The 26525-nt window shown below is 42.2% G+C and overlaps 2 protein-coding genes across 7 annotated transcripts in view; both read left to right on the top strand.

The window, feature by feature from the left end:
* The window catches only part of LOC102423473 (ceruloplasmin), a 50814-nt gene extending 37869 nt beyond the window's left edge, over positions 1–12945 (top strand). For 2 of the 3 annotated variants that reach the window (XM_014455792.2, XM_006088658.3), the window contains 3 exons: positions 3790–3929; positions 10200–10362; positions 12807–12945. In XM_014455792.2, coding sequence (XP_014311278.1) covers positions 3790–3929; positions 10200–10358 — 299 coding nt within the window. In that variant the 3' untranslated portion in view covers positions 10359–10362; positions 12807–12945. Of the gene's footprint in view, positions 1–3789; positions 3930–10199; positions 10363–12779 lie in introns of all 3 variants that reach the window. The other variant, XM_014455791.2, reaches the window with a different exon arrangement.
* Positions 12946–18549: 5604 nt separating this feature from the next.
* CP (ceruloplasmin) overlaps positions 18550–26525 on the top strand; it is a 99683-nt gene continuing 91707 nt past the window's right edge. For all 4 annotated transcript variants that reach the window (XM_014455784.2, XM_014455783.2, XM_023753752.1 and 1 more), the window contains exon 1: positions 18550–18945. In XM_014455784.2, the coding sequence (XP_014311270.1) occupies positions 18800–18945 (146 nt within the window). In that variant the 5' untranslated portion in view covers positions 18550–18799. The remainder of the gene's footprint in view (positions 18946–26525) is intronic.

Below are 26525 nucleotides of genomic sequence, written 5' to 3'. Positions count from 1 at the left end.
AAGTTATTATTGAGCCCTAACCAGTTTGGCTCAGTGGATAGAGCATTGGCCTGCAGACTCAAGGGTCCCAGGTTCGATTCCGGTCAAGGGCATGTACCTTGGTTGCGGGCATATCCCCAGTAGGGAGTGTGCAGGAGGCAGCTGATCGATGCTTCTCTCTCATCGATGTTTCTAACTCTCTATCCCTCTCCCTTCCTCTCTGTAAAAAAAGCAATAAAATATATTCTTAAAAAAAAGCTTTAAAGTTATTATTGATAAGTACTTATTTATTGCTATTTAATCTTTATTCCTACGTTCCTCTCTATATATATTTATTTTCTTCTTTCTTCTTCTTAAAGAAGGCTTTTTTTTTAATATATATTTTTATTGATTTCAGAGAGGGAGAGGGAGTGAGAGATAGAAACATCAATGATGAGAGAGAATCATTGATTGGCTGCCTCCTGCATGCCCCACAATGGGGATCGAGCCTGCAACCTGGGCATGTGCCCTTGACCAGAATCAACCTGGGACCCTTCAGTCCTCAGGCCGATGCTCTATCCACTGAGCCAAGCCAGCTAGGGCTAAAGAAGGCCTTTTAACATTTTTTGCAATACTTGTTTGTTGGTAATGAACCCCTTTAGCTTTATTTCACCTTCAATTTTAAATGATAGCTTTGCTGGATGGAATAGTGATGTTTGTAGGTCCTTGCTTTTCATCACTTTGAATACTTTATGCCAATCCCTTCTGACCTGAAGCATTCTGTTAAGAAAACAGCTGACAGCCTTATGGGAGCTCCCTTGTAGGTAACTAACTGTCTTTCTCTTGCTGCTCTTAAGATTCTCTCTTTGTCTTTAACCTTTGTCATTATAATTATGATGTGTCTTGGTGTGGGCTTCTTTGGGTTCATCTTGATTGGGACTCTGTGCTTCCTAAACTGTGACTTTTTGCTTCATCAGATTAGGGAAGTTTTCAGTCATTATTCTTTGAAACAGGTTCTCAATTTCTTGCTTATTCTCTTCTCCTTTTGGTGTCCCCATGATGCAGATGTTGTTATGCTTGATGTTGTCCCAGAGGTCCCTTTGACTTTCCTCATTTTAAAAAAATTCATTTTTCTTTTCATTGCTCTCCTTACTGTTATCTTGTCCTCTAAATCCCTGATTTGATCCTCTGCTTCAGCTAAAATGCTGTTGATTCCTTCAAATATATTCTTCACTTCTGGCTGATTCTTTTTTATGTTTTTTATGTGCTTTTAAATACTTACTATCTCTTTGTTTAAGCTCTCACCAAGATCATCCATTCTTTCCCTGAGCTTTTGGGAATCCTTATAATTATTCTTTTATAGTCTGCATCTGTTATCTTGGTTGTTTCCATTTCATTTAATTCTTTTTCTGGGGATTTCTCTTGTTCTTTAATATTTGTCTTCCCATTTTGTCTGCTTTTTTGTGTTTTACTCTGTGTATTAAGTAGATCTACTATGATTCCCAAGCTTGTTTTCAGGGCTTTCTGATGTAGGTGCTTTATTGGCTTTGATGGCACAATCTTCTAGGTCACCTGATCTTGATGCTCCAAAAATGTTTCTTGTATGGGTTTTATGCCCCTTCCTGTTGTAGTTGAGTTTTCAATGCTATTGGTCCATTCATGGGTGGATTTAACCCTCAGGCTGGCTGATTATAAGTATAGATCTTTTTCACTGTGTATAAATCTGTCCCCCAAAATGGAGTTGTTCCCAGCAGGTTCTGGTGCCTGCTGGAGTTCCCTTTGGCTGTGCCATTTGTGTGGCTTGTTGGGTCAGGTTTTGGTGACATTTGAAACCTACCAATGGTTGTGTTGGTTCTGGGGCACTTGGGTGGGGTTCTGGGGCAGGTTGATGTCAGACATTGTATGTAACTGGCCCTGGGCTACCACACTAGTCACTGATTGTGGCTCTGTCTACTAGGCTTAGGTGTGCATGGGAGGGCTCAAGCTGTGTATAAGAGTCAGCTTCCTGGATCTCTAAGCTGGGGGCAGATCAGTAAAAGGTCCAAGGCTCTATGAGGTTGGCATCCAACTGTCGGCTACTCTGCCACCCCCTGAGGTTTCCTGGACTTCCTCTAGAGCAGTGGTTCTCCACTTTCCTGATGCCGGGACCATTTAATACAGTTCCTCATGTTGTGGTGACCCCCAACCATAAAATTATTTTCGTTGCTACTTCATAACTGTAATTTTGCTACTGTTATGAATTGTAATGTAAATATCTGATATGCTATATGTGTTTTCCGATGGTCGCAACCCACAGGTTGAGAACCGCTGCTCTAGAGCCTTTTGAAGAAAGACTTAAAGTGGGCCCAAACTTGTCATACCCCACAGCCCCTTTCACTTGGTGCAAGCTCATTAGGGTGGGAAACTGGGTAGGGAGGACAGGGCAAGTGAGTTCTCTACTTGGGGGCAGTGTATTCAGGCACTCAATGGGGAGAATGTGGTCCCCTACTCCAGAGCCATACTACTCAGTCTCTGCTAGAGTTTCCAATTCTAGCTCCCCCAGGAGAAGTATACCACCAGTTCAGATTGGATGTAGCCAGCTCTCCCCACTGCAGGAGCAAGCTCAGCAGGGCAGAGCCACTGGGACTTTGAAAAATAGATCAAGAGAGTTTTTTGTTGAGGGTGATGCCAGCAGAGCCTGTGGGAAGGGAGCGAGCTTTAAGACTCCCCTTGGCTACGTAGCCATACCCACTCAAGCTGGACCAGAGTATCTGAGGGAAGTGTAATTCAAAGGTCCCGGCTCTGAGTGGTGTTCTCTGCCCCACCACAACCCTCCCTCAGATCTCAACTCAATGTCTGAGGCCACCAGAACTTGGGAAGATAGAACAAAACAGTTTCCCATTTGAAGTGATGCTGGCCAAGCCTGCAGGTGAAGGGGAAGACTGGCCCCCATGCCAAAGCCTCACAGCTCAATGTCTGTCTGAGTGCCAATAGTTTCTCCAAAGAAAGAACGCAGCAAAGGTCCCTATTGGGTTCAGGCAACATTCTTTTCTGCCAGACTCAAGCTTGACAGGGTGGTGTCATCAGTATTTGAGGACCAAGTTAGTGGACTCTCCAGGCTGGTGCTGTAAGAATAGGAATGCCCAACCCTGGGAAGATGGTGCCTTAGGGTGATGTGGGATATTGACTCAGGATTGGGACCTCAGTAGCTGACTCTCAGAATTCTCTTCAAGGCCATGCCACCCAGGTCTATTCTTTATGATTTCCATATGCCTTGAGTTGCCTTTCCTCTACCAGAGCCCTGGGTGAGTGTCCTGAAACAAGCTCCTGTGTATTGTCCCTTTAGGAAAGCACCTGGGATTCTAGCAAACTCCCTCCTCTTCCCTTCAGACAGAGTCCCTCCTGGTTTTCACTACGAGATGCTATGCAGGCTCTACCTCCCAGCACTGGTGCTCTGTGTTGGGGGTTCTGGCATGGGACTGAGACCCCATGTTCCTCAGGGGTGTCTTTTGCAACCAAGATATCCCTCCAGCTTTTCAGCTGCCATACATGGGTGCAGGAGCCAGCTCTTTTCACATCTCCACCCTTCTTACAAGTCTCTGTATAGCTTTTTCTATAAATCCTTGGATATAACACTCCAGTACAGCTGTCCTTCAGTTGGTCATTCAGGTTTATTGCACTATACTGGTAATTTAGCTGTAAATCTGGTTTGGCACTCAGAGGAGGTGAATGTAGTTCCACTTACTCTATAGCCACGTTGAAACTCCCCCATGACATTTTCTATAAGATGTTGTTTTTAAATACATTATTTCAAATCCTTTTTGAACATAATAAAACTATGTCTACCTACAGCAATTAATGGAAGACTATTTGGAAATAACCAAGGTCTCACATTTCATGTTGGGGATGAAGTGAATTTTTATCTGATTGGCATAGGGAGTGAATTCGACCTGCACACAGTTCACTTCCATGGCCACAGCTTTGATTATACGGTAAGAACCTTGGAAAGCTCTATTTAATTCCATGGCAAGGTAACAAACTATGTTCAATACATATAATGTATAATATATTAGATGCAAGTAAATAATCATGCATTTAGCTTTTTATATCTCATGGATATTTGATAAATGCTTGTGAATATATGAATTGCATTTCTCTAATATGAATTTACTCAATAATAAGACATTGATAATCATCTTTAGTTGTACCATTGTGTGTGTGTGTGAATCCTCGCCTAAGGATATTTTTATATTTATTTTTAGAGAGAGTGGAAGGGAGAGATAAAGAGAGAAACATCAATGTGAGAGAGACACAGTGATTGGTTGCTTCCCTCACATGCCCCAACCAGGGCTGAGGATCAAGCCTGCAACCAAGGTACATGCCCTTGACTGAAATCAAACCTGGGACCCTTCAGTCCACAGGCAGACACTCTATCCACTGAGCCAAACCAGCTAGGGCAGTTTTAACCTTTCTATTCCATCTTTTTTTTTTTAATTTTTAAACGCTCAAACATAAAACATGAAAGAAAAATATCTTGAGTAGTCATATACATTCTGCCACATTTACTTTCTCCTTATATATTTTTTTCTGAACCTAATTGAAAGCAAATTACAAACATCATGACTCTTCATTCCTAAATACTAGAGTATGTGCACCCTAAGAATAAGGACAATCTCTGCCCCCAACACCAATAACATTTCACACCCTAAAGAGAACAGTAATTCAATAATATAGTCTAACATGCAATCCATTCAAATATCCTTAGGTGTCCCCAAAATGCTCTTTATAATTGTTTTCTTTAACCCAAGATCTAATCATTTATACATAGCATTTGGTTGCCATTGTCATATCTTTCCTAAAAATCAAAATAGGCCTTCTGCCTTTTTTTCTTGATTTTTCCTGAAATTTCATTTTTGAGGGGTCCAGGCCAGTTGTTATGTAGAATATTCCATATTCTGCATTGATCTTATAGTTTCCTGATGATAGAATCCATGTTTAATATCATTGGCAAGGACACTCCACAGGTGATATGTACTTCTCATATATCACATCAAAAGGCTCTGCTGTCAACAGGTTCTAATATTGGTGAAGCTAAGTTTGATAACTTTATTAAGATAATGTGTACTATTCTCTCTAGTTTAAAAGTATCATCTTCCTATTGTAATTAATAATCTATAGAGAAGAGATTTTTTAAATGTATTTTATTCTCCTATAATTTTTCACCTTCTACTTTTTTTAAAAAAGTTCCATTGATGATCCTTGCCCAAATCAAATTTTATAGTGGGGGTTACAAATAGTGGCTTTCTACTTCTATCATTCCTTCAACATTTTTTATAAAACAAAAATTTGGTACTAGGTGTCAACTGGCTTTATTGTACCTTTTCATATGATTTTTACCATCTGTTTCTATTTTATGTATTCTTAGTCTCTTTATATCTTCTGTCTGAATTGCTTTCTTTCACCCTATCTGTCATACTTCTCCATGATTGTTTTTTTACTGACCACTGACTGGCCATTTTTCTCATTTATATTAAGTATTTTCAATTTTATCCTTCCCTTTTCCATTCCCAATTTAGGATTGTTTATTTACTTAAGAAGCATTTTCTTTATTTCCCATCCTAATCCCTTATATAAACACTAGAGGCCCAGTGCACGGGGGAGTGGGGGTCCCTCAGCCCAGCTTGCACCCTCTCCAACCCGGCCCCTCGGGGGATGTCAGACTGCCAGTTTAGGCCCGATCCCGCACCAGCAGTCGGACATCCCCTCTCACAATTTGGGACTGCTGGCTCCTAACTGCTCACCTGCCTGCCTGCCTGAATACCCCTAACCACTCTGCCTGCCAGCCTGATCGCCACCAACTGCTGGCCTGATCGCCCCCAACTGCCCCCCCCACTGGCCTGATCGCCACCAAATGCCCCCCCCTGCCAGCCTGATTGGGGTTGGGGAGCCAATTGGGGGGGGGGGGCTGGGCATTGGGAAGGGCTGTGGGCGGTGGGCCGGCTGGCCATGCCCCCAAATGGGGTGGAGGGTGCCAATAGGGACAAATTTTTTGGGGGAGGAGCCATGGGTGTTTGTTTGGCCGGCCATACCTTCCCCTGATGGGGGGGGGGGGGCGATCTGAGGTGGGGCCTGGCAGGGGGAGGGGCTGCAAGAGATTGGCTGGCTGGCCCTGCCCACTATTGGGGTGGGGGTTTGCGATCAGAGGCAGGCAGCTGTGGGAAGGGGCTAAAGGCCTATTTTGGTGGGGCAGGCTGATTGAGGGCGGGGCTGGCGGGGGTGGGGGGAGGGAGAGGGTTTTTGGCCGGCCAGGCCACTCTTTTTTTTTTTTTTTGGCAACTTTATGACTTTTATTTGTGGTGCCTGTATTATGTCTCAAAAATACCTTCTCCCCCTGCCCAGGACAGCATTGGGGAGGGGGCAGCAAAAAAATAGAAGATGTCCCTCCCTATTGCACATGGACCCTATATACAGGCCCTCTGGGCCCAGGCCAGTGGGATGCTTGGCACATTCTGGGTTCCTACTCAAAGGCTGGAGGGGTGACTGGTGGCAGCACATGTGAAAGGGGACCTCTGGGTGGCCACTCTGGTCCTGGCTACTGGTCCTGGCACTTCCTGGTCCTCAGTTCCTTCCTGGTCCTGCCTGCAGCCCTGGTCCCCCTACCTGGCTCAGCCTCCTGTCTCCATGGCCTCAGATGGCCCCCTTGGCTCCTGGGAGCTCTGTCCTCCCCTCCCAGCCTGGAGGTCCAAAGGGGAGGTTATGGCTTCTCAGAGACTCCCCGGCAGCCCTGTCACTTGTGTTCACATAAGGGAAGGGGTGCGTGTGACAGAAGCAGTTGTATAAATGCGGGTGCAGGAGCAAGTCCTCCAGGGTCACTTGCAGTTTGCCGATGACGTGGATCAGGGCCACATTCTCCTCCTTGAGGCGCTGGTTGTCAGCCCTGAGGTTGGACAGGCCCTTCAGCTCCTCTTCCAGCCTTGCACTCCAGGGTCCTGTGCTCAAATCTCTCCAGCTCCAGGAGGGACTGCCTCTCTGCAAAGTGCTCCTGCCTGTACGTGGTGTGCTCCAGCTCCACTTGAGTTCACCAGCTGCAGTGTGGTCTACGTCAGGGCCTCAGGAAGTCTCTAGTTCTCAATGCACAGCTTTGCGTAGAGCTTCCTGAAGCCTCCCTAGGGCTCTTCATATTGGGGCTGGGGTTCTGGGTTTAGGTCCTGCTGCCTCCGGAGGGGACGGACTGGATTCTGGGCTGATGTCTGCTGGCTTCGCCTCCTCCCCCTTTGCAGGCCCTCTCTTCTCCTTGCCAACTCTGCAGTGCTCCCTGGAGGCCTATGGTCCCTGTCCCTGCCCCTCAGGTGCCTCTACTCTCTGGGCAGGGCATCAGAATTCTCAATCCCATGAACTCGGGGCTTCCAGGAAGGGTCCAGACTCTGTGCACCCTGCTCTTGATTGATGGGAGAGTCCGATCTAGGGCAGGCCAGCAGGTGGGAGGGGCTGCGAGGTTGGCCACTGGCCCCAACCCCTGATCAGCCAGTTTGCTGGCTACAGTGGGCGTCATAGCTACCGGCCCAATCAGGGCCATCTTCTGCAGGTTTGTGTCTCCACTCGCTCTGGCCCCAGCAGCCCAGCACTGTGGATGTGCAGGGTTGGGGCTGGGGTCTGGACCACCCTGCGGGCTTGTGTGTCCACCGGCTCCATGGCTTCGGCCAGCACCGCCATCTTTGTGGTTATGGGTGCCGCCATCTTTGTCGTGGAGTCAGAGTTAATTTGCATATTACCTTTAGATCATTGTAAAATTGAGGACCAATTACATTTTATGTATTACACACCTCCAACATTTAATTTAAGCATTTGGCATAATGCAGTCCATCTTTTCCACACTGACAGAAGTTTCACATAAAGCTTTCTGAATTCTAGATGTGCTATGCTCATAGCTTCTTTAATGCTCAGGGCCTATCATAGAAATGAATTAAATGAGTACATGACTTAATTTACACAAAGTTTTACTGGTGTGTTGCTTTCTTTCCTATCCTTTAACACATTTATTCCTGTTAAACTATTTGGGGGCTTAAAAACATTTTTATTGTAGGGAATTTTATATAATAAATAGATAGAATAATATAATACACCCCTTTACCCATCACCCAGGTCCAACAATCATGACCTTTCTATACTTGCACCTATGCTTCCCATATATTTTAAGGAAAAGCCTAGATATTAGGATTGTTATTAATTTCATAATTGTGTTGGACTTTAAAAATTAGAACAAAAAAGCTATTTAAAATTTGGCTAAGTTCTCTACAGTATATTTGATGTTCAGTTCAGATCAGCTCAACTCAGCAAATGCCTCTGAAGTTTTTAGAGCTATGCCAAGTGTTGTGTGGAAATGAAACGAAATCAAAGAGTTACCCTTCAAGGGCCACATCTATATAAGTGATTATATTAACAGGGGTCAGATTAAGTGGAATTTATAATAACATTTCTATAATGATAATTATAGCTAATCTTTATTTAGTACTGCCTATGTGCCAGATGCTATGCTTAATATTTTGCATGGATTTCTTATTGACCCTAACAACTTCCCTATGAGATAGGGGAATAAAATAAATGATTAACAAGATAAAGAACTTTCTTACAAACAGGAAGTGGTAGAAGTAGGATTTGAACTCCTGGATCTCATGCCAGAACCTCTCACTCTTAACCACTTCACAAAACTGCCTTTCTTAAGAATGATCCTATTTATACCACAGAGCCTAGTCCACCACCTCTCCGCTCTAGCCACTTGCACTGAACTCCTCACAGATGATCACAAGTAGTATTCTCCTTCCCTGGAGGTGGAATTTAATTAGTCCAGCATTGATACAGCTGCTGGGCTTTACTCCCTGGAACTCCTGGGGGGCAAAGAGCAGCCCTCCGGGGGTACTAACCTGGTCTTGGCACAAGCCAGCTAGTCGTCTCCAGTTTGCTAAGGCTACAGTTGCTCTCGGTGCCAGGGCTCCAGGTACATATTGCCTTGGACAATTGTCAATTTTTAGTTAAAATTATTTCATATTGTGCTCTACATCTTAAAATGTATCTTGTCATCAATATTACTGTCACCTTAGCAAAACTGATCTTCCTCAATAGCAATGACTCAAGCTTACGCTTTGCATCCTGGGGAATGGCTCCACCTTCCTCCTCTGTACCTTCCAATGTCTCCATGAGTCTTGAGAGCCTAAATTTCTTCTAGTCACCTCCAGCTCTCATTTCCTGCTTCTGTTCATCTCCCTTACCTCTCACCTCCTGTGGCTGCTATTTTCTCATCTCTCCTTGATTCTGATTTTCCTAAGCAACCACAAAATCAAGGCCATTGTGGGTCACAGACTTTTAGTGAAAATTTGAGGGTAAATAAAGGCTTTATTTTTTTTCAATACTACACAGTAATGGCAAGCACTTATTTGATATTAGACGCCCCATATCTTCAATTACCCCTTCACCATGCATCACTGAGAGCTTCTGCCTCTCCTGCTTTTCACTGTCCTTCCTTCTCAGGACTTCTTTCCTGCATTCTTCCCTCCAGACTCTCTTGACATCTCTTCTCTCTCCAAATTATTCTGGACCCTATCTTGAGCTACTCTCTCCAATACATCCCTCATCTTCCACATGCCTGCTATTTTATTATGGAGAACAACTCATCTCCCTCTTAAATTCTCTTTCTAATCCATTTGGGCCAGGACCTTGAGCTTCATCTTTCAAAATCAAAGTAGCCTACATACTTTGTGGTCTCTTAAATATCAAATTCTCTATTGGGAAGAGAAATTCACCATACAGGCCCTCAGCCCTCAGCCCCAATCCCTAGAAGGCAGATGGAGCTGCAGGAGCCAGGTGAGTTCCTTTCTGTCCCATAACCATGAGTTTTTCTGATTATATCCCTAGTTAGGAACATTTCAGTTAAAACCTTTGGGATTTGTGAAACCAGATGTTTTCTGAAATCTAGAGCATTCTTCTGTAGGAGATGCTGACAAGACATCTAACACCAACACTGACACAGAAACCCTTTTAGAGTGAGGTGCTGTCCCTGTGGCCTATCACTGAAATTTTCTGGGACCTGCTCCTCCTCCAAACCCTCAGCTGTACTCAGAGGAGACATGCAGCAGCACATAGTGCTTTCCAATTGTCATTTAACAAAGTCTATTAGAAGTGGGGAGTCACAGCAAATGGTATAATGTGTAAATGGCTGACTGATACCTTTTATAAGCTATTTAATGATGTTTTGTCTCCTTGTTGAGGATTCTGGACTGTATCGCTCTGACGTTTATGACCTTCCTCCTGGGATCTATAAAACTGTAAAAATGTATACAAGAGATGTTGGAACCTGGTTATTTCATTGCCATGTTAGTAGTCACATTGATGGTGGAATGGAAAGCACTTACACTGTAATGAAATAAAAAGGTAAGCTAAATTAATTGGAAGTGATCATATTTAAATAAACTTAATGTTTACATAAAGATATCTGATCCACTGACCATGTATGTGATGTGACACACCACTCTTCCATTCAAAGATTATTGTTTTGAGATGACCAAGAAACTCTGGTTTTATTTTTAATCAAATTTATGTAAATATTCCTGATCTAATAAAAGACACTCTGATAAATGTAATTTCCAGATTCATATAATAAATGCATAAGGACAATTCATAGAACAGGAAATACAAATGACAATTGAACTTATAAAAATGTTTAACCTTCCTAATAATCAAATCATTTAAAAATAAGATTTAAACAACCATAAGATACCTTTTTGAATGAGGAAGCTATCAGTTTGGCAAAGATTTCATTTTTCAATTTTCCAATCAATAACTGTATATATTGCATATAATTTGGGGGAAGTATACAATGTTTCCACAGCTCTCAAGAAATATAAAATAATGATTCTAATTTTTTTTCATATTCATTTTATTTCCTCTCATTCCTATCTTTTTCTCCATTTTATTAGCAACATCAGTATGAAAATAGTACCTTTGTTACTGTGATTTTCATCAGTTTCTTAGTTACTTAGGCTCTCCATGAAAGTCATTATCTTTTGGTGTTTTGATACAATAATTCTAATATTTGGACAAAATAATTTTAATAATTTGACCAGGCAGTTGATCTCAGAAAATTATCAACCATGCCAAAAAACATTTATTGGCGTGTTATTTCATGCTAATGAAAAACTGAAAACAAGCAAATCATCTACACTAAGTTTTGCTACACTTATCATCTAAAGTGCTATCTAACATAAAAAATCATGTCTTAAATTTTAATGGAAAAATGCTTATAATATAATATTGAGTGATAAAAAGTCTACAAAATAGTATTTGAAATATTATTCAAATTCTCTCTATATATTACATATATTATATGTCATCTATACTAATAAAAGGGTAATATGCTAATTAGACATCTTCTGGACAAAGCCACGGTGGTGGGGGCCAAGGCAGAGGCGGTTAGGGACAATCAGGCCAGCAGGGGAGTGCAGTTAGGGGGCAATCAGACTGGCAGGGAAAGGCAGTTAGGGGTGATCAGGCTGGCAGGGGAGGGCAGTTAGGGGGTGATCAGGCTGGCAGGGGAGCAGTTAGGGGCATCAGGCTGGCAGGCAGAGGCGGTTAGGGGTGATGAGGCAGGGAGGCAGGCGAGCGGTTAGGAGCCAGAGGTCCCAGATTGTGAGAGGGATGTTTGACTGCAGTCTGACATCCCCTGAGGAGTCCTGGATTGGAGAGGGTGCAGGCCAAGCTAAGGGACCCACCCCCCGTGCATGTATTTTGTGCACCGGGCCTCTAGTATATATGTAAGACTGAATAGAAATTACTGAAATATTAATGGCGACTCTAAATGGTAAAATTATGAGAGAGGTTTATTTTCTTATTGTACTTTTCCATTTCTTTCAAGGTTACCTTAATATTTAAATTACTTTTAAAATCAGGAAAACTATTAAATACTAGAGGCCCAGTGCATGAAATTTGTGCACTGGGAGGGGGGGTCCCTCAGCCCAGTCCCTCTTACAGTCTGGGAACCCCACGATTGATCACCCCGCAGAGGGAGGCCCTGCCCACCCACCACAGCCCGCCAGTCAGTGGCCTGGGCCTCCCTCTGCAGGGCAATCATGGGGCGATGGCGGGCCCCCCGACCAATCGCATTGCACCCACCTTGGCTGGCCTGGCACCAGTGGGTGTCATAGCGTGGTCGTCCGGACAGTCGTTCTGCTGTTTGGCTGTTTGGTCGATTTGCATATTACGCTTTTATTATTATAGATATATATCATATCCTATTCTAAGTATGTTATGCAGCTCTCGAGTTCTGTGGATGTTTTCCCTGTGGGCACCTTGTGGGACTGAAGGCACAGAGCAGCTGAAGTGGGAGGAGGTGCAGGAGGACAGTGCCTCAAAAATCCTTTCTGAGTATAAGGACCACATTTCTCACAAAACCACAAACTTACTAGCCTAAAATATAATTTTACCTACAGCATCATATCAACACCATTAATGATATATTACTAATACCAGTATAATAATCATTACTTATTCCTATAATTAATCATACTCATTCCTAGTAAAAGAGACTTGGGTGTGGTGTCCAAGATCTAAATCCCCATTTATAGCATTGTTTCTTGGGGAAACATTTCAATTAGCATAAAGCCAAACCAGGCTCATTCTACAGGATTTCTGTCCACATGGAAGAGTGACAGCAATGTTGCTTCCAATTTCATGGCTAAGCTGTCTTGTTGCACAAACAATGGTAATTCTTTTAAGGATTTTCTTAAGACATATAAACTTTCTAGTTTTTCCTTAAAGATATGTAACTATTTTACTTCAATATTCCAACTTAGATCTTCTTGAAACTTTCTTTTCGACAGCGGAAATATCTCCCTGAAGTCAGAAGTCCAGCTGCTGAGGAAAAATCTCCAGGGATGACGGAGTTCAAGAGGGCTGGCTGGAGACTTTGATGGCAGTGTACCAGGAAAACTAGCTTGAAATAAAAGTTTTGTTGGTAAATTCTGTGTGTGAGCTGCCTCTTCTTTCTGTAAATTGTGTCACAGGAATAGAATCTGTGAAGTTGAAACAAAACTTTTAATAAATGCAGTGGGAGTGGGTCGAAGGGATAAAGAGAGCAGGCTCAAACTGAAGTCTAGCTCAGAGAGAAAAAAATACACAATCCAAGAGTTTCCCATAAACTGCAACATTTGCAAACCTTGAGAAGAATGAAATTATCATAGCATGGATAAGCATTTAAATCAGTCTCTAAAATGCACATCCATATATGAAAGACTGAATGTGTGCCAATTTTCTAGAAGCAAAATAGGACTCATGCTATGACTTTGTATTTAGCAATATTAACAGTTGGGATGTGTCCTGCTATAAGTAACAGGAAAAAAAAACCAAGAAGGAATTATCAAAGGTGTTTATTTCAATTTTTTTTTTAATTAGGAGATAGGTGGCTGCCAGGGTTGGTTCAGCAACTTGATGATGTGAGGGCAAGTGTCTCCAATTCCCTTGGCCTTTCCCTCATGACTATTGTCTCATGGTTGCAAGATGGTTGCTACAGCTCCAGATATTACATCCAGGTTGAAGGCAGAAAAGAAGGGGGGGAAAGCAGTACTAAATCACATCTTTTATCAGGAAAACATCAAGTCTGCTGAGGAGCTCTAGCAAACTTCTGCTGATGTCTCATTGGTCAAACCCTTAATATTTGGCTACTTCAAGGAAGGCTTGAAAAGAGCTTTTGTAACCTCTATAGTGGAAATAACAGGGAGAAGGAGTTGGAAATGTCTTGTGGGTTGGTTAACAAACAGCATCTGCCTTAGACAGTATATTTCAAATCGGGAGTTAAACAAAAAGTTCAACCTAAAGTTGAAACCAGCCCTGGCCAGTGTGGTTCAGTTGGTTGGGTGTCATCCTGTGCACTGAAAGGTTGCTAATAAATTAAGAATTAAATAAAAATTGAAACCAAAGTCAGACTTTTCATTTTTTTTACTTTTTTAACTTCTTAACTTTGTAATACATGAATTCCTGGAGTATTGTCAAGGAAATCCCTGACATCATATCATTTCACCCCAAAAATACATCAATATGTATCTCCAGAAGAGGACTTTTAAAAATTAATATACTAATAATTCTATTAGCTATGTGACAAGCACTATGCTAAGTGCCTGGGATTCAATACAAAACAAGGCATAATCATTGGCCCTAAGGAGGCTCAGTCTAATTGAGGAGACAGTCACATAAACAGATAATACTGATATAAAATTATCAATCATGTTTTTTATTTTTAATATTTTATGATGCTTTGGCAGGCCTTGCTATCTAGGGAGAGACTGCCCCTCCCAGACTAGTTAATTCCTAGAGATAGTTAACCACCTGTAGGTAAACCAGGCTTTCATATGCTAATCAACCAATCAAAAGTCCATACCCCCTGTCCTGGCTGAGTGGCTCAGTTGGTTGGAGCTTCTTCATCCAGTATAACAAAAGTTTGCGGGTTTGATTCCTGGTCAGGGCATATATCTAGGTTGCAGGTTCAGTCCTCAGCTGGGGTGCATACAGGAGGCAGCTGACTGACGTTTCTCTTTCACATCAATGTTTCTCTCTTCCTTCCTCTCTCTCTCTCAAATCAATGAAAACATATCATCGGGTGAGGATTTTTTTTTTAAAAAAGTCCATACCCCCAACTGCCTCCTTTATCTAACTCACACACCAATCTACTATTTCCCCTACCCTAATCAACCAAAGCCAAATACCAGACAACTAGAGATAGTTCCTATGCCCCCAAACCTGCTGGAATTATTATTATTATTATGTTGTTGTTGTTGTTGTTGTTGTTGTTGTTGTTAATCCTCACCCAAGGATATTTTTTCCATTGATTTTTAGAGAGAGCGAAGGGAGGAGGAGGAAGAGAGGGGAAGAGAGAGAGAGAGGAGAGAGAGAGAGAGAGAGAAAGAGAGAGAGAGAGAGAGAGAGAGAGAGAGAAAGATGTGAGGAGACACATTGATTGCTTACCTCCCATACACGCCCTAACCAGGGCCGGAATTGAACCTGTGACCCTTTGGTGCATGGGCCAATGCTCTAACTATTGGGTAACACTGGCCAGGGCTGGAATTACTAAAACTAGCCAATCCTAACCATGTTTACTCTTCCCAGCCTAGCCTTTCTTGCAGAAACCCCAATAAAATGTGTGGCCTTTGCATCCTGCTGGCTTCTACTTCTGCCTTCTAAAAAAACCTGGTGCTTCCTCATGTGGCCCTGCATGACATGTGTGCCTCTTCTTTCTAGGAAAACTGCAAGTGACAACAATGGCTTTGGCCTCTTCATTTCATCACTCAGTCACCTTTTATAAATTAAGACCTGGCACAAATCAAAGTGCTAAATGCTATGCAGAGTGGACTACCCCAGAATAGTGGTATAGAAGCAAGAGGTAATGAGGTTAGGGATGACAAGGGAGGAAAGTCACACATTGAAGTTCTATGCAATCAAGTTTCAGGTATAAGTTAGTCTTTAATCTTTTGTAAAAATAATTCTAGTATTGTACTTCTTTTCCATTGTTAATACATCATATGCTTTGATTTCCACTTCATTCAAGATTGTGAGAGAACAAAATTGAAGAAGTAATTGGAATCCATATTCCATTTTTTAAAAATCCCCTTTCCCATAGAACTATAGATGTCAACACTAGCAGGCTGTCTTTGGCTGAATTAGAGTTTGAGCTTCCTCTCTTCCCCTGCTTGTGACCCCTCTGCATGCCAGGAAATGATGAGTAAGGCCTTGACCCATTCATGGGCGACCAAAGGGGTGGAGATAATGATGACATTATCTGTGTCATCATTCTCTAAATAATCATGAACTGGACAGTCGCATTGTGCAAGGTCAATTCAGTGGATTCATTATCAAAGTTCTATACGTGACCACACTCACCCGTAATTACAGTTACACAATTTTCTGTGAAAAAGATAGCAATGTGGTGATCTGACTGGCCCTGGACAAAATGACCTGCTATTTCATACTAGTGTCTCCCTCTCACAAAAGGAAAGACAGTCCTTGCTGGTTTGTTCTTAATAATTCTGATGTTGTGGAGGAGGAATAATGGAGGTAATTTGATCTTGCCCAACAGAAATAAAGCTGATATTCTGTAAGGACGACTGCTTCTTTGATTTTAACCATTATCAACCCCAGAATCTTGATTGCTAAATGCAGATAAATCTCGCCTATACCAGGAATCTTTAAGATGACAAGAAAAAAAATTGTGGACAATGATTAAAACATTGCTATGTAACCCAGGTTACTAAACTGTTAACTTAAGCATATAGTAATTATTTATAACAAACCTGGGGCTCTGAGGTAAAGACCTGACAGACAGCTAAGAGGCTGGCTGTTGGTCTAATCTAGATTCCTCTCCTCTATTATTTCTTGCAATGCTATGAGTCCCTGAGCTGCTCCTGGTGGCTTCTGCCTTCTATGCTGATTGTGAGCATTGTTTTGAATGCAGAAATTCTCAACAGCAACATTGTTCAAAGTTCACCTTTCGGTACTAACTCTGGACTCACCATAAAGAGGTTTGTAATGTTAAAGGTGGCCTTTCCTTTAGGGCAGTGGTCGGCAAACTGCGGCTCGAGAGCCACATGCAGCTCTTTGGCCCCTTGAGTGTGGCCAAGAAGTTTCAATCACACTGTACGTGCGCGCCCGCATGTGTTTTGTGGAAGAGCCACACTCAAGGGGCCGCAGTTTGCTGACCACTGCTTTAGGGAAACTGACCTTTAGGCCACTTCACAATGGACATTCCACTTGCTAAGACCATTATCTCTCCCCTCCAGAGTTTCCCAGAATCCGCACCTGCACAGAGAATTCTCCGCCCAGAAAAAGCCCTCCTAGAGTCCTTTAAAAACCTCTGACTCCCCATCTTTGGGTGCAGGAGCCATTTTGGGGCTTAGCCCATCTGGGTTTCCAGATGACCTAATAAATTCCTAATTCTTTACCCTTTTGGCCTCGTGCATTCCTCCTTCAGAGACCCTAACAGTGAGGGAGCTGCACATGTACATCCTGAAGCCCTCGGGCACAATCCGAGCAGTTGTTAGGGCAGAATCTGATGGAAGGAGTGACTGCAGGGATTGTAGCTGTGCACTGATCACCATCCTTTCTACCCACAGTGCTGAGCTGGAGCATAGAGTAGAGAATGTGAAAGGAGGTGCCCAGAAATCTGCTGGCTCAAACAAGTGGTTCCGTGCCAATTTGAAACAAGTACCCCCTCCCTCTGGACTGCTGGAAGATGCCTTGTCTGTGTGGACCAATTTTTAATTTTATTTTATTTTCGAATTCTTATTGATTTATTGAGGTGACATTGGTTAATAAAATTACATAGATTTCAAGTGTACAATTCTATATTTTTAAGAAGAACAGCATCTTGCAAGGCACAGAGCTTGACCAGTGAAGTTTGGGCAAGATTTTGGCCCCACTCAAGTCCTTTCAGTGGGCAGGACATTCTGGGTGGTACTGTGACTCAGTTTTCTGTATCAGAACAATTAGTTAAGATGATTACTAGCTGGTGAACAGAAATCCCCACTATGCACCTTAACAAGGATCATTTCAATGGATTTACAACAGGCCTCTGAGATTTACAGATGAGGAAACTGAGGCTCTGATAAGTATCTTCTCTGAGGTCAAGTGGTTCCCATCAGATTTTTATCTTCATCCTGCTGTTTTCATTATTCTTCCCTGATTTACTTTTCTCCATAACCCTTGCGGCTAATTCTCAGTCTTTCACTCTTTATTTGTATACTATCCATCTCTGTCAAGTGCAATGTAAGTTGAGAAGGGTAGAGGTTCACTGTTTTGTCCCCAATGCTTAGCAATGGCCTGCATAGCAATGCTAATTGAATGAATTGTTTGAACACCAGGGTACTTCCTCTTATTCCAATCTCTTTACACAACTTTTGGCAAATACTCCCACTGCTGTATTCTAGAGGCAAAGGTTATATCAGCACAAAATGTGCACTGTTATGTTCAGGATTCTCTTCAGCTAAGAAAAAAAAACTACCTTATATTTTTAGACAAATATGTCATGACAAAAGACAGGATATTTTTTTAAAAAAGTATTTACCCCAAAATTCATGTCCATGTCAAAGACAGAAATCCCACATTAATAAACTGGACACTTTCTAGTATTTACTAAGACCAACCTTCAGTTTTGAAGACAGGTTGATTTATGTCTGATTTCTTTGATGATCAAACAGAATTATCAAGCCCATTATGCTCTGACACTGATTGTTGACAGCAATACAGAGTAATCTGTAAACTTTCTATGTAGATATGTCCAGAGCCTACAAAATAGACAAATCCTTCAAAATAAATTTTTTAGTTTTGGCTACTTAAATTTGGCATGATAAAGATCATATTTCATATCATAAAGTTGCAATTAAATATTGTTAGGCTTTTCAAAAGTAACGAGCACATGTTTTGATCCACTTTGCATACTTTTCATCCTGGTTGATGAAAAGTGCAGAGTGTTCAGGGCATTGTACTGTGGTGCCTTGTGGAGGAACAAAAGGAGCATTTAGAAGTGATCTCTGCCCTCCTGGAATTTACACAGTGAGTGGAAGAGGCACAGACTTATGCACACTCTAGTCCCCCAGCAATAGCTGTTGACTTTTTATGTGTCATCAGAGAAGCTTGGCAATGGAAAACAATTTTTTTCTGGGTTTACGAGAACTGAACGAAAGTGGAAAATGTTATTTGCTTTAACGAAACACTTTACTCTTATGCAACATTAAATTGTGTCAATCAAGCAAATGAAGGGAGAAGCCTTACTTATAAAAGTGCCTGCTCCTGGTTTCACTTCACTATTTCGGGCTCCAAGAGAGAAAAAATGAAGACTTTGTTGCTGGGTATTTTTCTTTTTTTACATAGTACCACAGCCGGGGCAAAAGAAAAGCATTATTACATTGGAATTATTGAAACAACTTGGAATTATGCCTCTGACAATGGGGAAAAGAAACTTATTTCCGTTGACACGTAAGTCACTATTTTTATTGCTAATTATCCATTTAAAAATAAAGCCAATAAGATGAAATATTTATTTAATTTGTTATATACAGAAACTGAAAAATATGGACTTAAAACCCAAGACACTTAATAAATGTCCTTGAAATTCTTGGGTTGTTTGTTTGTTTTGTTTGTTTTGAGAGTCTGCCCTACTCACACCCCTTGGTCCTGGGAGCTGCAGGCTTCTTAGGACCTCCACAGGTTGTTATTGCATCTCCCATCAGGACAGTCCTCTTGTTTGTTTATGCAGACATTCGTGAATTTAAATAATGACTGTACAATGTTATGTTTATTATACACCATTTATTGATTATCATTGGTAAGGATAAAATTTTTCATGCTTTAAAAACATCATTTATAGAAATAAAATACAAGTTTAACAAATACGACAGTGCCTAATATTTGTTGGATGACTGGACAGTTAACTGATCTCTCTCAGCTTCAGCATCCTAATCTGTAAGATGGAGAAAACAAGAAAACCTAAAAAGGTTGTTTGAAGAGTGGGTGCTTATAAAGTTCTCAATATAGTGCTTGGTACATGATACAGGTGCAAAAATATCGATTATTATATTTTTGCACATGTATCATGTGAAAAACTCTTATGTACTTAACTGTGTTTATGTTTCAGTTGAAAGCCCTCTTATTTCCAGCAATAGTTACCATACACAAAAACAAGAGTATAGTTCTCCTTGAAGTTTGTGTAATGGAAGTTTACTTGTGCTAAGGTCCTCACTTTTTTTTTTAAATCCTCACCCAAGGATATGTTTTTCTATTGATTCTAGAGAGAGAGGAAGGGAGAGAGAGAGAGAGAGAGAGAGAGAGAGAGAGAGAGAGAGAGAGAGAAATATCAATGTGAGAGAGAATCGGTTGCCTCCTGGGAATTGAACCCGAAACCTGGGTATGTGCCCTGACTGGAAATTGAACCCCAAGACCCTTCAGTGCTCAAGAGGATGCTCTAACCAACTGAGCCTCGCCAGCCAGGACTAAGGTCCTCACTTTTAATAATGCTAATAAACATTTGCCACCAAATTGAAATATTGCATTGAAAGGCAATGTTCAATACATTTAAAAAAGTATTTTAATGGTAATAAAGCACATGTTATTCCAATGATCATCAGATTGAGCTAGGATTGTATCTTTAAAAAATGCTATTTTGGCTCAGTGGATAGAGCGTCAGCCCTTGGACTGAAAGATCAGGGTTCAATTCTGGTCAAGGGCACATCCCTCGGTTGCAGGCTCGATCCCTGCAGGAGGCAATCAATGTGTCTCTCTCACATTGGTGTTTCTCTCTCTCTCTCTCTCTCTCTGTCTTTCCCCCCTCCCTTCCACTCTCTAGAAATCAATGGAAAAATATCGTTGGGTGAGGATTAACAACAAAAGCTAAACAAGTATGTCAAATTTCATAATTGTTCCCTGTTGATGGGCATATACTATTCTTATTAATTTTATGTATGTTTGAAATTTTTCACAATAAAAAAATAAATGCACAGATGATAATACTATTAATTGTTATAATTAATTTAGTAATATACAGTAAGGATAGTTTCTGGCCTAAAAATAACTCATCCTATATAATAAAAGCCTAAGATGCAAATCAACTGAAGGGCAGAATGAAGGGTGGAACGACAGTCACTATGATGTGCAATGACCACCAGGAGGCAGATGCTCAATGCACGAGCTGCCCCCAGCCTGCAGGCCCCAGCCCAGCCAAGGAGGGTGCCAGTGGGGGGGCCAATCGCCCCACCAGTCGCCCCACAGATCGGCCCTGATTGCCAGCCAGGCCTAGGTACCCTACCCATGTATGAATTTCATGCATCAGGCCTCTAGTTGTAAATAAAACTAATACATCTTGCAATTATTTTTTTAAACCTGGTTTTGAGGTAGTTTCTCTTCTTAAGAGCATGACATATTTTCATGGTTTCACCAAAACCATTGTTTTATATGGATTCAGTATTATTTCCCCTGATTAAATATAATGTAAATCATATGCATTTGGGGGGAAAACCAGGCACATAAAAAAAATCAAATACATTTGTAAAAAAGGTACTTTCCTGCTCCATATTCCCAACCACCATCCTTTTCCCATCCTATCTAATAATAGAGAAACATGGTAATTAGCCGTACCTCTGCTACCCTTCCCATTGTATAATCAGGGCGATATGCAAATTAACTGCCAACCAAGATGGCGGCCGGCAGCCAGATAGCTTAAGAGAACAGGAGGCTTGCTTGCTTCAGTGACAGAGGAAGCCAATGTTCCCTGCCTGCGGCTGCCGGCCTCTGAGCTTGCAGTTTGAAACATTGTTACAAATATAGAAGCTAAACAAAACCCCAGAAACCTGCTTTCAGCCAGCTGGGATCTCAGAGCTGGAGTTGAAACAGTGTTTCGATTATAGAACCCAAACAAACCAGATACCTGCTTTCAGCAGCCAAGGCCTCAAAGCTGGAGCCAAGCCTCAGAGCTAAAGTTGGCCGAGAATAAAAAAAAAAGAAAAAAGGACAGGTTGGGTGCTGGGGTCCTGCCCCAGCAGGTCCAGGGGTCCCCAAAGGTGTGGACGGAGTCAGCGAAGAAGGAATGACAGGGAGACAGTGTTCAGTTGATCTGCATAGTTGGTTCTCCAGTCAGGTTCTGTCCAGGATCTTTTGCCATGTTCTCTCGATAGGTTCTGTCTCTAGGTTCTGTCTCTAGGTTCTGTGTCTAGGTTCTGTTTCTAGGTTCTGTGTAGGATCTCCAGCCAAGTCCTGTCTCTAGGTTCTGTGTCTAGGTTCTGTGTCCTGTTGTCTTGTTACATCTGTATTTATACCAGTTGATTTTAATCCTGTCAATTTCTATTCCAAAGGTTAGGGCGTTTCTTATTCCAGGGAGTAAAGATTATGTAGCTTAAGCGTGATTGTTCTTAGTTAAAGTGATTAACTACCCACCTGGCACTTAGTTAAGGGGTTTTATTCCCTCCCTAACTTCAGGGAAAAATTCCTACCTGGAGAAACCTTTTTCGGAGAGGTGACCTTGGTTAAAACACATAGCGCCAAGAAGGTGAGCAAACATATTAAGAACAGTATGCCATATATGCCAGGTTCCTTGAAACAGAAAGGATGGACCGGCTTCCGGCAGTTGGGAGCTTCAATCACCCCCCAACCTGAAAACGGCCCTCAGCCCCTCACCCAGACTGGCCTTGGAACCCCAGTGGGGACCCCCACCCTGAAGGGGGTATGACCAGCTGCAAACAGCCATCATCCCCTCACCCAGGCTGGCCAGGCACCCAAGCGGGACCCCCACCCTGATCCGGGACACCCTTCAGGGCAAACCAGCCAGCCCCACCCGTGCACCAGGCCTCTATCCTATATAGTAAAAGGGTAATATGCAAACTGACCCTAACAGCAGAAAGACTGGGAAGGACTGGTCACTATGACACACACTGACCACCAGGGGGCAGACGCTCAATGCAGAAGCTGCCCTCTGGTGGTCAGTGCTCTCCCACATGGAGGAGCTCTGCTCAGCCACAAGCCAGGCTGATGGCTGCCAGTACAGCGGTGGTGGTGGGAGCCTCTCCTGCCTCCTCAGCAGCACTAAGGATGTCCGACTGCAGCTTAGGTCTGCTCCCCGCTGGCAAGTGGACATCCCCCGAGGGCTGCCGGACTGCCAGAGGGATGTCTGATTGCCAGCTTAGGCCCATTCCCCCTTAGGAGCAGGCCTAAGCCAGCAGGTGGTCATCCCCCAAGGGGTCTCAGACTGTGAGAGGGCACAGGCCAGGCTGAGGGACCCCCTCCCCCCCCCGAGTGCACAAATTTTTGTACACTGGGCCTCTAGTTTTTAATAAGGTTCAAAAATGACTTTATTTAGAATAAGTAAATAAATTATAAATAACTGTAGGCTTGGGGAATCTGTTCCTTTCTCTTTTAAATCATTTCAGGCAGGTTATCCAAAATGCTGCCTGTTGCAACTTGCTTGCTGTCTCCCCCAGAACAAATCCAGCCCTCACAGGGGCTCTGAAGCTTCCTTAGCTTTACCATAAAAATAAAAAATAAAAAAAATAAACATTTCAACAACACTCCTTTCTGGACAAAATCCTTTCTTTTTAAATTTTTTAATTTTATCAAAGTAGTAAAAACATAGTTCATAATGTATCTTTTTTTTTCCTAATAGGTGTGTAGCATAGTGGTATATCATTGTTGTTTTTATTCTATTGTTGACACTATTATAGATGTCTCCCATTTCTGCCCCTTTGCCCTCCTCCACCCAGCCCTCCCACCTCTGGCCATCACCACACTTTTGTCTATGTCCAACCCCCTCCCCTCTGACCTCTGTCAGTCCCTCCCAACCTATATAATAAAAGGCTAATATGCAAATCAACCAAACGGTGGAACAACCAGTTACTATGACTCACACTGACCGCAAGGGGGCTGACGCTCAATGCAGGAGCTGCCCACTGGCGGTCAGTGTGCTCCCACAGGAAGAGTGCCACTCAGCCAGAAGCCCTGAGCTGGGCTCATGGCTGGTGAGCACAGCAGTGGTGATGGGAGCCTCTCCCGCCTCCACAGCAGTGCTAAGGATGTCTGACTGCCGGCTTAGGCCCGCTCCCCAGGGCTCCCGAACTGCAAGAGGGCACAGGCCAGGCTGAGGGACCCCCACAAGTGCACAAATTTTGTGCACCAGGCCTCTAGTTCATGATTAAAAATCAACCAGTTTTATTGGGCATAAACTAAGCTCAAGACACTGCCCCAAGCATGCTTCAATAAAGAAGTCTCTAATTCTAGAGTTAGAGAATAGAAGAGACACAGAATTTGAATGTTTTCATGGGGATGAGGGTTAGTGGGCAAATAATTTCTTTGTTTTTATCCTGCCTGTGCTGGGAAGTTATGCAACATTGGTTTGATAATCTCCTGTGGCTTCAACACAGCCTAGGGTCATGCAAACTTTAGATGGCACTGTTTACTCTGCCTGCAGTTTTTTTAAAAATAGATCTGAATAGTAAATATTGACTAGAGCTTTCGCAAATTTGCTCATATTATGCTAAACTCTTTGTATGAATGAGCTTAGCTAGCAACTTTTTGCTTTCTTCTTCATCTCTGATGACCAGCATCTCCAGCTGACTTGGTTAAGGGTGCTATACAAAAGGTACCTGACTGGGTAGCTTATGAACAACAGAAATGTATTTCTCACAGTTCTGGAGTCTGGGAAGTCCAAGATCAAGGCATCAGCATGGTCATGTTCTAGTGAGAAGTCTCTTCCTGGGTCATAGCCTTTTCACTGTGTTCTCACATGGTGAAAGAGGCTCAGAATCTCTCTGGAGCTTCTTTTATAGGGTACTAGAGGCCCGGTGCATGAAAATTCATGCACTGGAGTGGGGGTCCCTCAGCCCGGCCTGCCCTCTCTCACAGTCTGGGAGCCCTCAGGGGCAGGAGGTGACCCCCCATCACACCTCTGCTGCTGCCACTGCCAGCAGCACAAGCCTCGGGCTGGCCCTGGGCAGCTGGGGGGCTGAGGGGACTGGAGGTCTCCGGAGGCAGGCATGCAGAGCGGCTGTGTGCCTGCCACCCTGAGGGCAGGGCAGTCAATTAGCATATTCCCTCCTTATTGGCTGTGGGTGCCACCATCTTTTCGACAGCATGAGGGTTGATTAGCATATTCCCTCTTTGTTAGATAGGATTATCCATTCATGAGGGCTCCATTCTTATGACCTAACCACTTCCCAAAGGTGCCACTCCTAATACCATCATGTTCAAGGATAGGATTTCAACATCTGAATTTTGAGAAAGACATAAATATTTAGACCATAACACCAACCCAGTCAGCAAAGGGTGGTGGGATATCACCAGATATAATTGGTGTGTGAAGACTAGAAAGGAGTGGAGATGAATAGGCTGAGAAACAAGGTTGAAAAATGCAAGATGGGTGTCAGGCAAAGAATGAAATTTAAGTTGATGTTGACCTTGAAGATTTGGGACAATGAAGAGGAAATGTGATGACAGCAAGTCTATCTGCTACATTTACTGCTTGGTCAGTAGTACCTAGAACAAAGGAGACACTAAATAAATATTTGTGAAAAAATAAAAGTAAAAGAATAAAAGATATATAGGAAGCTAGAAGAAATTATAGGCTGTGTTGTAAAAATTTTCACTTGCTCCTAATGTGGACTGTTGCACACTATGGAATAAAGCAAACTATAGAATGAAATATAAAAAGTCAGTTATAGGGTTAGTGAAACTGAAAATATAAGCAGATATTAAAATAACGATATATATGGAGTTTTTAAAAATATATTTTATTGATATTTTACAGAGAGAAAGGGAGAGGGATAGAGAGTTAGAAACATCGATGAGAGAGAAACATCGATCAGCTGCCTCCTGCACGTCCCCTACTGGGGATGTGCCTGCAACCAAGGTACATGCCCTTGACCAGAATCGAACCTGGGACCCTTCAGTCCGCAGGCTGATGCTCCATCCACTGAGCCAAACCGGTTAGGGCTGGATTTTTTTTACTAGGAAAATGGTTTACCTCTCTTGTATTAATACCAATAATATTTATTTCTAATGGAATGAGATGGAAAGTAATTTTTTGTATTTAGTACTGTCATTTCATAAGGTGAGTGACTTATCTGTCACATTAACAAATTAATAAATGAAGATTCTATAAAATACATTTTTCTGCTCCTAAATTATTTATATTTACAAAACAATACATATACAAAACAATTAGTAAGCACAACAGTGTGTGCTGGGCCTATGAAAGGCATTAATTAAATATTTGTTGTGTTTATTGTCTATATGATGCCAACAAATAATAATACTCCTGTTATCTCCAGGTTACCTTTTTTTCTAGTGATATATAGAAAGCTAGAAGTAAATAAAAAATTCTTTAGCACAAGAACAGTCATTGCAAAACCCTTTTCCCTGGACTTTGCAGGCTCTCGCTCAGGCTTGGCATCTCTTACTTAACATACAATTCTTACAAACTCTGTTGCTTAGTTTTCCAGCCTATCGTAGGTTTGAGAAATAAACCAGACATAGCATAGTGATGCCCGACCGGCTTGGCTCAGTGGTTGAGTGTTGAGCAATGAACCAGGAGGTCGGGGTTCGATTCCCGGTCAGGGCACATGCCAGGGTTGCCAGCTTGATCCCCAGCCGATCAATGATTCTCATCATTGATGTTTCCATCTCTCCCTCTCCATTCCTCTCTGAAACCAATAAAATAAAAATTTTTTAAAAAAAGAAATAGCATAGTGAAGATATCGTTATAAGCAGAACCAAAGACCAAGAAGAAATAGCAACTCAAATTCTGGCCAAAGAAATAGAGAATGAACTGAAAACATTTCATATTGTGGTATAATAATAAGTAGTATAATTATGATGTTGAGTGACCAGAATACCAAAAGTAGTCAATAAATGTGAATATTTACTATTATTATCAGAAAAAAATTGAATTTTTTTCAGTATCTCCTGTTTAAGCAAACTGAAGGAATTCACTTCACCCCTTCAAAAATGATCTTAAATTTTTATATGACCAAAGAGATACAATTATTAGCTAAAATAATCTGGAAAAGTCAGTTATAGGC

Source organism: Myotis lucifugus, unplaced genomic scaffold (assembly GCF_000147115.1).
Source record: "Myotis lucifugus unplaced genomic scaffold, Myoluc2.0 scaffold_50, whole genome shotgun sequence".
In the NCBI taxonomy this organism is placed as follows: Eukaryota; Metazoa; Chordata; class Mammalia; order Chiroptera; family Vespertilionidae; genus Myotis; species Myotis lucifugus.
Note: the sequence above shows the minus strand (reverse complement) of the source record. Positions and strands in the feature narration are given on the sequence as shown.